This window comes from Phyllostomus discolor, chromosome 5 (assembly GCF_004126475.2).
Source record: "Phyllostomus discolor isolate MPI-MPIP mPhyDis1 chromosome 5, mPhyDis1.pri.v3, whole genome shotgun sequence".
NCBI classification, from domain to species: domain Eukaryota; kingdom Metazoa; phylum Chordata; class Mammalia; order Chiroptera; family Phyllostomidae; genus Phyllostomus; species Phyllostomus discolor.
In genome coordinates, this window is record NC_040907.2 from 12,434,109 (window position 1) to 12,449,193 (window position 15,085).

Consider the following 15,085-nt stretch of genomic DNA (forward strand, 5'->3'; position numbering starts at 1 on the left):
GAGATTTCTCTTAGGGTCCTAAGAAGCCAGTGGGGATTGCACGCTTGCAGAGAGGAGCCTAAGGGCAGTGGGGAGGGGAAGAATTCAATAGTCAAGACAACATGAACTTTAACCTCAGCTCTGACACTGACCTCTGACTGTCAAGGCCCTTTATATGCCTGTTTCCTTATATATAGAAATGATATTCATATCTTCTTAGTGGGAAGATTAAATAAATTAGCAGTTGTAAAGAGTCTGGCACGGTGGATGATAATAAATATTAGTTTCCCGGGACCAGCAGGGTTCACTTCAGGATGTGCCTGACGTGAAACCCCACCACCCCGCATCCAAAGTGCAAAAGGGCAAGACCACGCACCGCGAGGTGCGCGCAGAGCGCCCTCGCGCGTCCAGCGCAGGAACGGTCAGATCGGCAAGACCCCGCCCCTCGGCGCCCGCGCCTGCGTAGAGGCACCGCCTCTGAAGTTTGTTGTGACCGGCGTCTCGGACGTCCGCAGGGCACTACCATGGCGGTGCGACAGGCGCTGGGCCGGGGCCTGCAGCTGGGTCGAGCGCTGCTGCTGCGCTTCACCGCCAAGCCTGGCCCGGCCTACGGCTGGGGGCGGCCCGGCCCCGCGGGCGTCCGGGGCCGCGGAGAGCGCCCGGGCCAGGCCGCAGGACCCGTGGCGGAGCCGCGCAGGCTCGGGCTCGGGCTCCCCGACCGCTACCGCTTCTTCCGCCAGTCGGTGGCGGGGCTGGCGGCGCGGCTGCAGCGGCAGTTGGTGGTGCGAGCCCGTGGCGGCGCGGGTCCTTGCGGCCGTGCAGTCTTTCTGGCCTTCGGGCTGGGGCTGGGCCTGATCGAGGAGAAGCAGGCGGAGGGCCGGAGGGCGGCCTCGGCCTGTCAGGAGATCCAGGTGAGCGCTGGCTTGGGGCGGGGCGAGGCCCAGAGTCAGGTTTAGACGGGGACCTTCAGCTGGCGTGGGCGGGGCCTGGGCGTGGGCGGGGTCGTGAGGTCTTTGGGGGCGGGGCTAGGGTGTGGGCGTGGTGAGGACGGGGCTAGGAGGGGTAAGCTTCTGGAGCCCTGAATTTAGGTAAGCCCAGATTTATGCTCCTCAGGCCTGGAAGTTCTTTGGCAATCACCAGTTGAGGTTCATGTTCAGTGTTACTGATCTGGCATGGGGACAGCACCTCATTTGTTTTACTGTTTTCCCTTCTCAAACATCATGTTTTGGAAGATAGGCTGCTAATGATACCTCCTGTTGCACCATTGTAATGGCTTTTTGTAATTAAAAAAAAAATTAATGAGCCCTGGCTGGTATGGCTCGGTGGATTGAGCGCAGGCCTGCTAACCGATGGGTCACCAGTTCAATTCCCGGTCAGGGCACATGCCTGGGTTGTGGGCCAGGTCCCTGGTAGGGGGTGCATGAGAGGCAACCACACATTGGTTGTTTCTCTCCTTCCTCCTTCCCTTCCCATCTCTCTCAAAATAAATAAATAAAAGTTTTTTTTTTAATTAATGACAAATCATGACACCCTATCCCTGAGGTAGTTGTCATGCCCTATTTATGGATACGGACATGTGCTCAGAGGTAAAATAACTTGCTCACAATCACACAGCTGGTGAGGTCTGGCCCCCCAGAGCCTGTGCCCCTTGGCACTGAGCCAGGCTGCCGACACAACTCAGCCAGACAGTAACACAGCTGAGGCCAAAGTCAGAACTGTAAACAGCAGGAGAATACATCACACCCGCCCGTTTCTAACCTGTGTGGGGTTAATCAGGAGTGACCGGATATGTGGGGGTTCTCAGACTTTTAAAAGATGCTGAAAATAGCTCAGAGACCTCTGTTTCTACTCTACTAAACTCTTAGCGTTCGACAGAGAAATAAAACCAATGGGATGTGCTCATAGAAACAGATTTATTTTAAGGAAGTCTCTCCGCAGTTCCAGGGGCTGGCAAGTCGGGCATCCGCAGGGCAGGCAGGCGGGCTGGAGACCCAGGGCAGAGCCACCGTCGCCATGCAAGCGTGGCGGCCATCTGCTGCCGGAGCTCCCTTCGTTTCCAGGGAGCCAGGCTGATTCAGTGCAGCTCCTGCAGCTTACAGTCGAAGGCAAGGGGCTGGAAGGTGGGGCGGCTTGCCCGAGGACGCCGCCAGCTAAGGGCCCAGCGGTGTCTCCCATTCCCCGGTTCCAGCCCCGTTGTTGTTGCTCAGGCCCAGAGTGTCTCGTGTTTGAGCTCTGGCTGGTTTGGGATGACAGGTGACGTCTGGCCCAGTCCCCAGCTGATGTCCTTGCCTTCGGCTACAGCTTAACTGGCAGAAGCCGAGGGAAACCTGATAATCCTGCTTAGATTTATGGAGGCTTTTCTTAAAGGAGGGGCTTGTCCGCCTGAGCTTACCACCTACACGTCCGTTTCTCACCCTTCTTCACCCTCCTGTGTCTTAAAAGTTTTAGTTGACAGTTTTTAAAATTCAGAGGTTTGATTTCTTTTTTTAAGAAAAATCAGCAGATATAACATCTCTAACCCGAAAATTCCGTATGGAGTAGAATAGCAGCTGCTCCTTTTAGATGGAGGCCCATGGAGGGGGGATTCGGTTATGAAAGAGGAAAGAGACACGAGTGTGTGTTTCGCCCAGAGGAGACACAGGTGTCAGACGTGTGCATGAAAAGATGCTCACCACCACCAGCCGCTAGGGAAACGCAGGTTGAAAACACAGTGCGACATCGTTCCGTACTGACCGGAACAGCTGGAATCAAACACAGTGGTGACACCAAGTGCCGGTGAGGGAGCAGAGACTGGGCTGCAGAGGGGGGAGTAAAAAGTGGTCGCCGCTCTGGAAAGCAGCAGTTTCTTACACAGGGAAACACGCACTGCCACGTGACCTAGCCATCACAGTCCTGGGCACTGCCCAGAGAAATGAAAACATTTAAACCAAAACCTGTCCGTGGAAAGGTTTATTTTAAACAAAAACCTTTTGTTAAAAACAAACAAAAAAAAACCCTCTTTCCACTGCTGCTGTGGAAAACAGTACGGCAGCTCCTCCCAGAAGTAAAAATGGGATTACCAGGTGACCCAGCAAGTCCACCTCTTGGTGTATGCACAAGAGAGTTGAAAGCAGGGACTTGGAACAGGAATTTGTACACCCGTGTTCATAGCCTTGCTATTCACAACAGGTAAATGTGGAAGGAACCCAAGCGCCCATCAGTGGATGAGTGGAGTGTTATTCAGCCTTAAAAGAAAGGGGATTCTGACACATGGTACAACATGGATGAACCTTGGGGACAACATGCTAAAGGAGCCAGTCACAAAAGGACAGTGACTGCAGGATTCCACTCACAGGAAGTTCACAGAGGCAGAAAGGAGAGTGTGGGCTGCCAGGGGCTGGGGGGAAACGGGATGGGGACGTACTGTTTAGTGGGTGTGGAATTTAAGTTCAAGATGGAAAAGCCCCAGAGCCAGATGGTGCTGGTGGTCACACAGCAGTGTGACCGTAGTTAATGCCACTGAGCTGTCTGCTTAAAAATGGGTAAAATGGTCAGTTCTATGTCACATATTTTCTACCTCAGTTCTTTAATTTTTAAGCCGCGCACAAGAATCTTAGCAGCATCACTCACAGCAGCAAAGTGGTATAAACAACCCCAGTGTCCTCCAGCAAGTGCACCGCTAAACAAACTGACAGTTCCGTACAGAGACGCTGAGCAGTAATGAGGAACTGACTGCCGATGCAGCTCAGCAGCCTAAGTGAAACTCACGGGCATTATGCGTAGTGAAAAAAGTCAGTCCCAAAAGGTTAGACTGTGTGTTCTATTTATGTAACATTCTTTAAATAACAGAACTAGAGACAGAGAACAGATCAGGGGATGCCAGGGGACAGGGACGGGGAGTGCAGTGGGGCAGATACAAACAGGTAACACAAAGTTCTTTTGTGGTGATGGAGCAGCTGTGGTGGTGCCTGCAAGAATCCATACATGGGATAGAGTTGCGTGGCTATGCACACACCAGTGAGTGCAGGTTAAAAAAGATGGGGAGGCCTGGCTGGTGCGGCTCAGTGGACTGAGCGCCGGCCTGTGAACTGAAAGGTCACTGGTTTGATTCCTAGCCAGGGCACATGCCTGGGTTGCGGGCCAGGGCCCCAGTTAGGGGTGTGTGAGAGGCAACCACATGTTGATGTTTCTCTCCCTCTCTTTCTCCGTCCCTTCCCCTCTCTCTAAAAATAAATAAATAAAATCTTTTTTATTTAGAAAGATGGTAAAACTCAGGTCTATAGTCTAGTTAACCGTAGTGTACCAGTGTCACTGTCCTGGGTTTTTTAAAGTATATTTTATTGATTATGCTATTACAGTAGTTCCAGTTTTTCCCCCTCTGCCCCCCTCCACCTGGTATCCCCTTTCCTCCAGTAATTCCTCCCTTAGTTCATGTCCATGGGTCGTGCATATAAGTTCTTTGGCTTCTCCACTTCCTGTGTGATTCTTACCCTCCCCCTGTCTATTTTGTACCTACCAATTATGCCTCTGAATCTCTGCACCTTTTCCGTCACTGGCTCGGTTTTCTGGACAAAAGAGTGAGTGACACGTGAAAGCAGTGGTTTGATTTGGCCCAGAAGCAGGTGAAGGGCTGACGGGGGAGTGGGAGGGTCTAGAGGGGGGTAACCGCTGACAGGAAGGGATCCAGAGATCAGACAGAATTGGAGGCGGAGCCTGGGCCCCTGGACCAATGATGTCACTGCCTGAAGCAGGGAAGGCCTCAGACGTGGGGGAAATGGGCTCTTTCCTAGTGCATCCCCACCAGCACCTGCATTTCCATCTCGTGTTTCCATCAGAATTCTTACGTTCTTATTTCCTTTCTGACACCTGGGTGGGCCCACCAGATTCCTAAGAGGTGAAGACAGGATTTAATGACTCAGCGCCAGGGATGCTCCTGATTTCACCCCCTTGTGTGCAGCAGTGAGACCAGGATCACTCACCGTGGAGGGGCCACCGTTCACCACACACCCTGCCCACCCACAGCCCTGCTTCCCGCCCGGAAGCTGCCTGCCACGCTCTCTGCAGAGGGAGCTGTCTGCGTAGTCAGAACTCCAGCATCGCGCTGGGGGCGTGCCAGGCAGCAAGGAGTGGATCAGCTGCACAATTTAACTGACGATGTCCAGTGTTGGGCTGTCCCGATGCAGTGAAACAACAGAGTTTGGGGGAAATTACTCTTTGAGTGCTGGGAGAGAAAGCCTGGATGGCCCAAGCCCAGGCCGAGCAGCCACACCCAGCTCCGCTGTGTTCTGACAGCGCCCAGGCTCGTGGTCACTGGGGCCCCCCCACCTGCTCTACCTCCTCCCCGCTTTCCTATTACGTGAGCCTTCCCGGTCCCTGGCTCACAGCGCTCACCTTTTGCCCTCACAGGCGGTCTTCACACAGAAAAGCAAGCTGCCCCCTGACCTGCTGGACTCCAGACGCTGGCGGGGCTTCCAGCTGGACGAGTACCTGATAGGGCAGTCCCTCGGCAAGGGCTGCAGTGCTGCTGTGTACGAAGCCGCCATGCCTGTGCGGCCCCGGAGCCGGGAGGAGGCAAAGAGCGCGGGGCTCCTTCCCGAGAGAGGCCCGGACATCACCCGGCCGGGAGCAGAGAAGGGGCGCGCTCCCCAGGCCCCCGCCTTTCCCTTGGCCATCAAGATGATGTGGAACATCTCGGTAAGGGCGGGCCGTTCATCCGCACGGTGCCAGTCTGGGGGCCCGGGTGGGGCTCTCCCCTGGAAGCAGACAGGGAGAGCCCCCTTCTCCACAGTCGGGTGCCTGTACCGTTAGGCTTCCTCCCCCTCTCACGCAGGAGCGTGAAGCAGCGTGTCTCAAAACAGTGTGTCCACGAATCACCTGGGGATGGGCAGGTCCTGACCCGCAGGTCTGGGGTGGGGCCCGAGACCCTGCCTTCAGTAAGCTCCCAGGTGGTGTCCATGCTGCCGGTCTGTGAGCCGCAGCTGGAGCAGCAAGGGCCTACACCATGGGCTTCTCACCTGGCAGTCCTGGCCGGCCGGTCAGTGCATTTCCCGGCTGCACTCACCAGCGTCCTCTCCCCTCCCCCTGACCTGCCTCCCTGGGGAGGAGGAGCCAGTCAGCTCCTAACCCACCTCCACCTCACCTCCGGGTCAGAGGCTGGCTCGTCACCTCCTTGCTCTCAGTTCTTGGAGGACTCAAGGCTTTGGGAAATTAAGTGCATTCCCCCCACAAAAATGAAGCTTTTTGTCTATCCGGAGTAGTTCTTTTCCTTGCCCTTACACTAGGAGGGTTTAGAAAATTCACCCAGACCTGCCTCCCTTTCTCCCACCCGGAGCACCTGTGCAGCGCTGAGGCAGAGACAGCCTGGCCGCTGGTGCCGGGTGCGGAAGAGTGCGTGCGTGCGGTGCCCCGTTCTGATCTGGGGGAGCAGGGCGGCTAGACGGCGGCACTTCCAAGCTGCGTTAATAGCTAACAAGTAGCCAGACCCTCTGCCTACGAAACATCCAGTCAAAGCATCACAGCTGCCGCTGGCTGGGTGCTACAGCTGTCGCCTTCACAACAGCTGAAAGGCTCGATTCTTACAGGGTCTCCATACTTAAGCTTCGTGGGTGCCGAGAGCTGTTCATAGTGAAGTGAGGAAAATGAGGTGATTTTCCTCTCTGGGTGTTTTGTTTGTTTCTTACTGGGGGACAGGAAGGCTGTTCTGTGAGTCAGCACAGCTCTACCCAGGGCGGGCTTGTCTGGCTCTGGCCTGGCTGCTGAAGGGGCCTACAAGGACGAGTCTGGCGGTGGCCAGATGCCCTGTGGCAGAAGAAGGGTCCCACGCCCTGCTCACCTTGCCATCTCTTCCTGCCCTGGCATGTGAGCGGCCCGAGTTTAAGTGTGGGGAGCGTCCTCTCAGTCGGCATGGGTGGCAGCCTTGCCCTTGCTCCCAGGAGAAACTGACCTTGGCTTGACACTTTAGAGAGGTTATCCTGAAGGTCAAAGCCAATTTTGGACAGGGTAGCCGTTCTGGTCCCGATACAAGGAGGGCTTGGACGTGCCATTCTGCTCGGGTCTGTGTAACCCTGGGTTTGCTGTGGATGCATTTCAGGCCGGCTCCTCCAGCGAAGCCATCTTGAGCGAGATGGGCCGAGAGCTGGTCCCAGCCAGCCGGACGGCCCTGGCCGGGGAGTACGGAGCAGTCACTCACAGGTGAGCGCCCGTCTGCCCACCGGACTGGATGTGAGTGTTCTGAGAGCACAACGGTTGTCTGTGTCCTCAGCACTCAGCACAGTGTCTGACACGGCTCACAGGGCACGGTGAATGCCGACTGACTGATGGGGGTGGTGATGGGTTTCAGCGGGCAGACGAGTCCCTCGGGAGTGACTGCAGGTCACCTGACCCCACTGGAGGTGCCCGGGGCTGGTGCACCCTGGAGCGGGGGAGAGGCCCTCCCAAAACGCCGTTTCGGAAAGTGGAATATCGACCCGATTTCTGCTTCTGCCTAAGTAGCGCCCATGTGGAGCACCGACTCTGCTCCCAGCAGGGGTGACATCCTTTCCTCTGGTAGCCGCAGCACACCTAGCGGTGCCGAGATTTTAAAAAGGCCTCTTCTCCAGTTCTCCGTGAGGCCCAGCAGCCGGACACCTCAGGAGCAGAGTCAGGGGTGGTGTGTTCTAGAATGGTGTGTCCAGAGTCCAGAGGTGGTGTGTATGTGGTGCGGGTGGGGCCATTCAGAAAGGCCTCTTGTCCCCTCTTAAAGGGCCACTTCTTGCTGCTTTTTGAGGGTGAATGGGCAGTAGCTCAGCAAAGCAGCAGGAAAAAGGCATTGTTCTTGGGGAAGAGCGGGTGGACGGCAGCCGGGCTGGCAGTGGCTTTGCAAGTCCCGTGTCCACGTGTGTGAGCTGGGACAGCGGAGGCACCTGCGCTCACTGTGACACTTGTAGGCCACCAGGAAGAGGTGGGCCTGCCTGGTTTTGGTGATGGACTGGAGGACTGGCTTGCAGGCCTGCTTCTGGCAGAGGCAGGAAGGTAGAAGCGGGACTTAGGGAAACACACGGGGAAGACCCCTTCCGTTGCTTGGAAGGCTCGTGTGACCAAGGGTCCGCGCAGGCCTGTGGGCTCAGCGCTGCCACCCTCTTGCGATTCCTCGGTAGGGACCAGTGGGCCACTGAATGCCAGCTGCCTTCGGGGTGCTGTTGCGTGGCTGGAGCACAACGTCTCTGGCACAGAGAGCCCTGCCCAGCGTCTGAAGCAGCCCCTGCCACTCTCCAGTGCTGTGCCCTGCCTTGGCACCTGTCCCCATCTGACTGTAAATCACAGGTGTCTTTGTTTTTTTACATCGTTTCTTATGTTTTTAAGGTTATTTATTTTTAGAGAGAGGGGAAGGGTTGTGCAAGAGAGAAAGAGTTTCCTCTTACCCCAACCCAGGGACCTGGCCTGCAACTCCGGCATGTGACCTGACTGGGAATCAAACCCGTGACCTTTCAGTTTGCAGGCTGGCACTCAATCCCAAGCCACACCAGCCAGGGCGATGTCTTTGTCTGTTTACTCACTGTGTCTCCAGCTGTGCGGTGCGCCCTCTGAGCCAGGGCTGTCAGGTTTTGTTTACCGCGTTCCCCACAGCACTGGGGGTGTGTGTCGAGTGATTGGATGCTCGTGGTCGAAGGTCCGTTACCTGAAGTTCTGGCGACATCTAACCCTGTCTCAGGGAAACACTCTTCCCTGAGAGTGCCCCAGGTGTATTTCTGCTGAGCCTTTGCTCACCTGGGGACCTCAGATCAGTCCTTTGTGTCTGCTCCGCTCACTTCTTCTCCCACCTGATTTCTGGTCTTGTCCCAGGGACACACCACGCTCACATACTGGATCCCCACTGCCCTCCCCCGAGGCACCCGGCTCCTCCATGACTCCTGCATCTGTGTGTGCAGTTAGCGCTGCTGGGCTGCCCTCCCCACAGCCTCCTGTCCTGGGCCAGGTCTCACTTCAAGCACACCCACACGCACGCCTCTCCCAGCACAGCCACACTCCTCCTCTGGGCTCTCGTGACAGCTGGGCAGCGCTTTCCCCAGGGAACGACGCTTTGACCCCTGGGACTGCGCAGGACAGGGCCCCTGGGGTGGAGTCGAGAGGAGGAGCAGAAGGCCCCACGTGGGCTGGGTCTGCCACGCTGGGGCACCGACCGAGGCAGCTCTGAGGACACGGCAGGCGCCTGCTCCCTGAACGCTGTCCCACTGTCGCTGGGCTGCTTCTCCCTTCTCCTCTCTCTGCCACTCGGTGTCCGCTCTTCTCACCCCACGGCTCTTCTGTCCGGGTGCCCTCGGCTCGCACACCCTGGCCTTCCAACGGCCCCAAGCGAACCTCATGTCACCCTCTCGCCAGCTCCACTGCTGGCTGCCAGGCCACCGCCACGCGCCCTCGTTCGTGCCCCTCAGAGAGAGAATTTAGCTCGCCCCTTCCCTTTTCCCGCCAGCCACCGGGTCTCTGACGTGACTGCAGGCTCGTGGCGCTTGGGTCAGGTCCCACCCCTTCGTCCAGTCGTCTCTGGTTGACGGGCTGAGCTGGTACGCAGCAGGCAGCCATGCAATCGGAAGCACATCCCCATGCTCGGCAGGGCTGTGGGGGCGGCCCCTGGAGGAGGAGGGTGGGGAGGGCCGGCAGGTGACAGCGCTGCTACCAGCCGTCTGTGTCTGTCCGTCCGTTCAGCAAAGGTGTACTGAGCTCATCTTCCACACCAAGTGTTAGTGCAAGGACTCGGACTCACAGACATTCCAGGTCCTTTCTTAACTAGCACTGCCGACCTCGCGAGGTGCGTGACCACCTTCCCCCTTTGGCACTCAGACTGAGCACCGAGAAGTGAGGGAACTTTGCCAAGGCCCACCTGCAGTTCCCAGCCCAGGCGGTCTGGCTCCGGGGGCTCCCCACCACTGTGTCAGCCACACGGGAGGGATCGAGGGACGGATGGGTGGCTGGACAGACAGACAGACTGGCTGGTGCAGTCATCACACGAGTCTCCTTAATGGTTTCTCACTCTAACACCAGGCTCCATGCCTGGAACGCAGACCTGCAGTAAACGTTTGAAAAGTAAGCGGGTGAATGAATGAATGGCAGTATTTCTTGTGGCCTCAGATCACTATCTTTCCAACTGCTCTGTCTGTCACTGGCCTCATACGTCTGTCCCTTTGGCTGAAACAGAAAACCCACGAGCGGGCCCAAGCAACTGGCCCCTCACCCCAACGTCATCCGGGTCTTCCGCGCCTTCACCTCGTCTGTGCCGCTGCTGCCGGGGGCCCTGGCCGACTACCCGGATGTGCTGCCCCCACGCCTTAACCCCGGGGGCCTGGGCCACGGGCGGACGCTGTTCCTCGTCATGAAGAAGTGAGTAGCGGGTGTGTGGCGGGCCCTGGAGAGAGTGGGACTGGTCCCTGCCTGTGTCGCAGGGACGGGGTCCTCGCACTTGGGGAGAGAAGGCCATGCCGAGGGCACTTGCCTTGACGTTTTCCAGGAAAACAGAATGTTGCCTTCATTTAGAGCACACTGTTCACTTAGTGCCTTTTTTTTTTTTTACACATCAGTGTGTGGTTGTCTCTCGTACAACCCCCACTGGGGACCCTGCCCACAACCCAGGCACGTGCCCTGACCGGGAATCAACCGGCGACCCTTACTTAGTTCACAGGCGGGCACTCAGTCCACTGAGCTGCACCAGCCAGGGCTGCCCAGCGCTTTCAGTGCCGTTGACTGCTGCCCCTTCTCTGTGGCTGCCTTATCTGCGTGTTCTCCGTCCTCCTCCACCCCTGTGCCCCCGACGCTGCCGACGTGGCCATTCTAAGGAAATGAGCTCCTGCACCCTTACTGCCGACCTGTGCAGCCGGCTCTTCCTCGTTTCAGGGTAGTGGGTGGGGACGGGAAGGACACTGGGGCAAAAGGAAATCTGAAAGCTCCAGGAAGAGGAGGAGAGACCGTCATCCTAACAGTAAATAAGTCAGTGTGTGACGGAGGCCCGTGACCCTCTCCCCCAGCTACCCCTGCACCCTGCGCCAGTACCTCCGCGAGAACACCCCCAGCCCCCGCCTCGCCGCCGTGATGCTGCTGCAGCTCCTGGAAGGCGTGGACCATCTGGTTCAGCAGGGCGTGGCCCACAGAGACCTCAAGTCCGACAACATCCTCGTGGAGCTGGACACAGGTAGGCGCCTGGATGCTCCTCCGTGCCTCCGGGGGGCGCTAGACCTGAGCTCTGGGAACACAGGTCCTTTTCGTTTTTGTGTCCTATTACACGCTGTCTGTGTTTAGCTCTACACACAAGACACGTGCAATCTCTCGAGAGTGGAGGCTTTTGTTGTCTCTGTGGGATCTGTGGAGTGGTAGTTAACATTTCCAAGTTCCTTCTGTTGCCCACTTACAGAACCACCTCACTGGTGGATGGTTTTTTGGAAAAAGTACAAGAGAGGTGGACTTTGGCTCAGTGTAAGGAAGACTTTCCAAACTGTGAAAGATGTCCCAGCGCAAGCCCGGGTGCCTCTGGAAATAATGACGTCCCCGTCACTGGAAGCATTCCAGTAGAAACTGGATGGTTAGTTGTTTGCGAATACTGTAAAGTAGATTCATATCTGATCACTTTTGAAATAGGTTTAAAATAAATAAACATGCAATTAAATTACTAAAGGAACGGGCTTTTAAAAGGAAGTCTCTCTGAATCCTTTCACAGATAACTAATTCCTAATGCACCTGTTTCTTAGGTTTGGACGTTTGGGGTTTCTCAGAGTATAAAGGCCGTCAGGGCCATGTGAGCCCAGCACGATGCTGAGTCAGTGACGGGCAGCCTCCGTCCTGGGGCAGGTCCAGTCACTGCGCTGTGGAGACCGAGCCAGGCGCACCCCGCTCTTCGCCTGGGGCTGTGTCTGGGAGCCTGGGTTTCCTAGGGCGCCTCTGTATTCGCGGGGCTGGCCCTGCCACTCAGCGGGCCGGGGGCCCTCCCATCTCCCCTGGCCCAGTCCGGAGCCCCTCTCACCGGTGTCTTCATGGCGGCTCGGGTCAGGACACGGGGGCCTCTCAGAGGAAAGACGGAGCAGCAGCGGCTTACGTGTCCTGTCCCTTCCCCAGACGGCTGCCCCTGGCTGGTGATCTCGGACTTCGGCTGCTGCCTGGCTGACGAGCGCGTCGGCCTGCAGCTGCCCTTCCCCAGCTGGTACGTGGACCTGGGCGGCAACAGCAGCCTGATGGCTCCCGAGGTGAGTCCCGGTGGGCGTGCCCCGCCGTCGGCAGCGACTCCGGGGTTCCCACTGATGGAATGAGACTCGATCCCCCGTTATCTCCTCACCTGCTCCGTCCTTTAGGGCCCATTGCTTGGCAGGAGACCCCCCCCCCCCCCCCGGCCACTTTGCTCTACCCTGCGTCTCCCCAGTATTCCTGGGAGGTGCGAGTTCTGTCAGCACAAAGCAGACGGCTGAATCAGGTTCTGGGTCTGGGCTACAGCTCACTCCAACCCTCGGTTCCTTGGGACCAAGCTCCGATTAGCCCACGAATCAGGGGCCATGCAGGAGCGGGATAGCTTAGAAGTACCAGCAGCGTGAACACTGACCCACCACTTTCCGAGCAGGTGGCCACGGCCTGCCCTGGCCCCAGGACCGTGGTCGACTACAGCAAGGCTGACGCCTGGGCCGTGGGCGCCCTCGCCTACGAAATCTTCGGGCTCGCCAACCCCTTCTACGGCCGGGGCGGGGTCCACCTCGAAAGCCGCAGCTACCAAGAGGCTCAGCTGCCTGCACTGCCCGAGTCGGTGCCGCTGGGTGTGAGACAGCTGGTGAGGTCGCTGCTCCAGCGGGATGCCAGCAAGGTGAGGCCGGCCCCTGGCTTTGCAGGGGTTTTGCAGGGGTTTTGCGAGTGGAAACCTCAGCGTACAGGTCAGGTTTGGGCAAGCATTCTTGTGACTGACAGCTCCTCTGTCTTACGGAGACAGAAAGGCCAAGTACAGGAGAACAAACTTGATTTCAGTATGAACTGGAGTAGGGAGCTAGCCACCAAATTAGAGTTCCAGCAATTCAACTCTCCTTGGCTTCAGTTGCTTAAGGTGCTCAGAGAGGAAAAGATGCATTTTTAAGAACTGTCTAGTGGAGATGTGGTCTTTGGAAACGGCTGAGCTCTAGTGAGACAGCACGTGAAGACATCCGTGAGAGCGGAGCTGCACACCCGGGGTCCCTGTGAAGGAACCCACAGGCTCGCCCGCATGGAGCCGCCGTTGGAGGGGTGGGTCCCGTTCAGGTGGCATGCGCCTAGTGGAAGGAGCAGAGGAGGCCCGGGCTCCAGTTCCCCTTCTTCCACTCAGCTGCCCCAGCGCCCAGCGTGCTGTCGGGACCACGGTAGTGCGCGCGGCTGCCGGCTGCTGTGAGATCCAGCTCCTCGCTCTAGACGGGGCTCGCAGCAGTGGGCGGTCGTGGGTTGTGGGCCTTCCGTAATGGGGAGGCCCTTCCAGCTGGGAGCACGCTGTCCCCGGGCAGATCTGTCTACGTGGAAATCCTGGAGCGTGGGCAGGGAGCAGCCAGCCAGGGCCAGGAGAGGGAAGGGTGGAGAAGAACGTGGGTGGGGCCAGAGCAGGGAAGAGCCTGGAAAGAGGCCTCCTTAGGGAAGAGGGTTGTGGGCCGAACACTGTGGTCCACGTTCTGAGCCTCAGCTTCCCTCCCCCTTGCAGAGACCGTCTGCCCGCGTAGCTGCTAACGTGCTTCACTTGAGCCTCTGGGGCGAACACACCCTGGCCCTGAAGAACCCGAAACTAGACGAGATGATCGGCTGGCTCCTCCAGCAGTCGGCGGCCACTCTGTTGGCCGACAGGCTTGCGGAGAAGAGCTGCGTGGAGACAAAAATGAAGATGTTATTTCTGGCCAACCTGGAGTACGAGGCGCTGTGCCAGGCAGCCCTCCTCCTGGACTCCTGGAGGGCAGCCCCGTGACGGCCGATGTGGCGGGCGAATCACTAAAGAGCTTGGCAGCACCTATGTCGTGATGGTCTGTGCATGCTGAGGGAGGGGTCCGCGGGGAGGGGAGGAGTCGGGGGGAAAGACTGTGCAGAGGGGGCTGCTCGGGGGGAGAGATGGCTTCTGGTGTGGCAGATGGGAGGAACGAGTTGAGTGGAGTTCGAGGTCTGTCGCTGTTAACTCTAGCCGTGCGACTTTGGAGGGTCGTACAACCTGCGTGGTCTGAGGTCCTCGTCCCTGTAAATGAAGGAACTGGCGGAGACGGGGGTCGGCAGACTTCCCCTCTAGAGGGCCTGGTGGTCCACACCCCAGCTGTCAGGGCTGCCCAGCTCTCCACATAGCACACTAGCAGTCTCAGATACGCAAACGAGCAAGTGTGGCTGTGTGCTGGTAATTAGGCTGGTTTTTGGACACTGAAATGTGAATTTCATGTGTCAAATAGCCTTAATTTTAAAAAACCATTTAAAAACGTAAAAACCATGTTTTGCTTGCAGGCCATAGAAAAAATAGGCAGCAGGCTGGCTGGCCCTCAGGCTGTAGTTTGCTGACCCCGGGCCTAGCTGAGTTCAAGCGTCTCACTCCAAAGGAGCGCTGACTGGTCCCTGGCCTCTCTGTGCATGCATGCCCCAAGTCCACAGGGAGGCGTTCCCTGCACCAGGTGAGAAGACACACTCAGGTGTTAACTGCCGACCACAAAGCCCTGCCTTAGCTCACCTTCCTCTGAGGATCTCGTGGCAGAGCTGGGCCGTCAGATGAGGCTGGGCCAAGGGGGGCTGGACCTGCACCCCACTTTAGAGAGGATCCCGGCCAAGGCGGTGCTGGTGGGGGCGTGTTACCTGAGCTAAAGCAAACACCTGCACAGGTCAGCAGGGCCAGGTGTCAGGATGGATAACGGCGCAGGCCTGAGCAGCAGGGCGCTCTGCACGGCCGCTGTGCGTCCCGAACGGGCCGGGAGTTTCTGAGCGGGCATGTCCAGGGGCTCCTCCGGCCGCTGAGCGGGGTCTAGCAGAGCTGAGACACAGACGCCGTGGGAATTAACAGTGTAGTGTTTCGTGCTCGCCAGCTTCCTTCTGACAGCGTTTCTCACAGGGACTGCGAAGAATTAAACGCGCATTTACAACCGCAGAGTACGTTTGTGCCTTGAAGTCTTTGGCTTTAAGACTGATTCTTTTACCATAAAGGAAA

At 57.6% G+C, this 15,085-nt stretch overlaps 1 protein-coding gene across 1 annotated transcript; it reads left to right on the forward strand.

The window, feature by feature from the left end:
• Positions 1–455: 455 nt before the first annotated feature.
• Positions 456–15,030, forward strand: PINK1 (PTEN induced kinase 1). Its single transcript, XM_028512313.2, has 8 exons — positions 456–890; positions 5,365–5,652; positions 7,049–7,149; positions 10,129–10,311; positions 10,953–11,116; positions 12,034–12,161; positions 12,530–12,766; positions 13,619–15,030. Exons 1-8 carry the CDS (start codon positions 504–506, stop codon positions 13,874–13,876), a joined length of 1,746 nt encoding a protein of 581 aa, XP_028368114.1. The 5' UTR covers positions 456–503; the 3' UTR covers positions 13,877–15,030.
• Positions 15,031–15,085: the final 55 nt, after the last annotated feature.

Bases quoted from the DNA above. Each gene is read 5' to 3' on its own strand.
- PINK1 (XM_028512313.2), top strand. From the start codon at position 504: ATGGCGGTGCGACAGGCGCTGGGCCGGGGCCTGCAGCTGGGTCGAGCG. The intron at 891-5,364 runs GTGAGCGCTGGC...TTGCCCTCACAG, and splicing joins CGGCCTGTCAGGAGATCCAG to GCGGTCTTCACACAGAAAAG. The intron at 10,312-10,952 runs GTGAGTAGCGGG...CCTCTCCCCCAG, and splicing joins CTGTTCCTCGTCATGAAGAA to CTACCCCTGCACCCTGCGCC.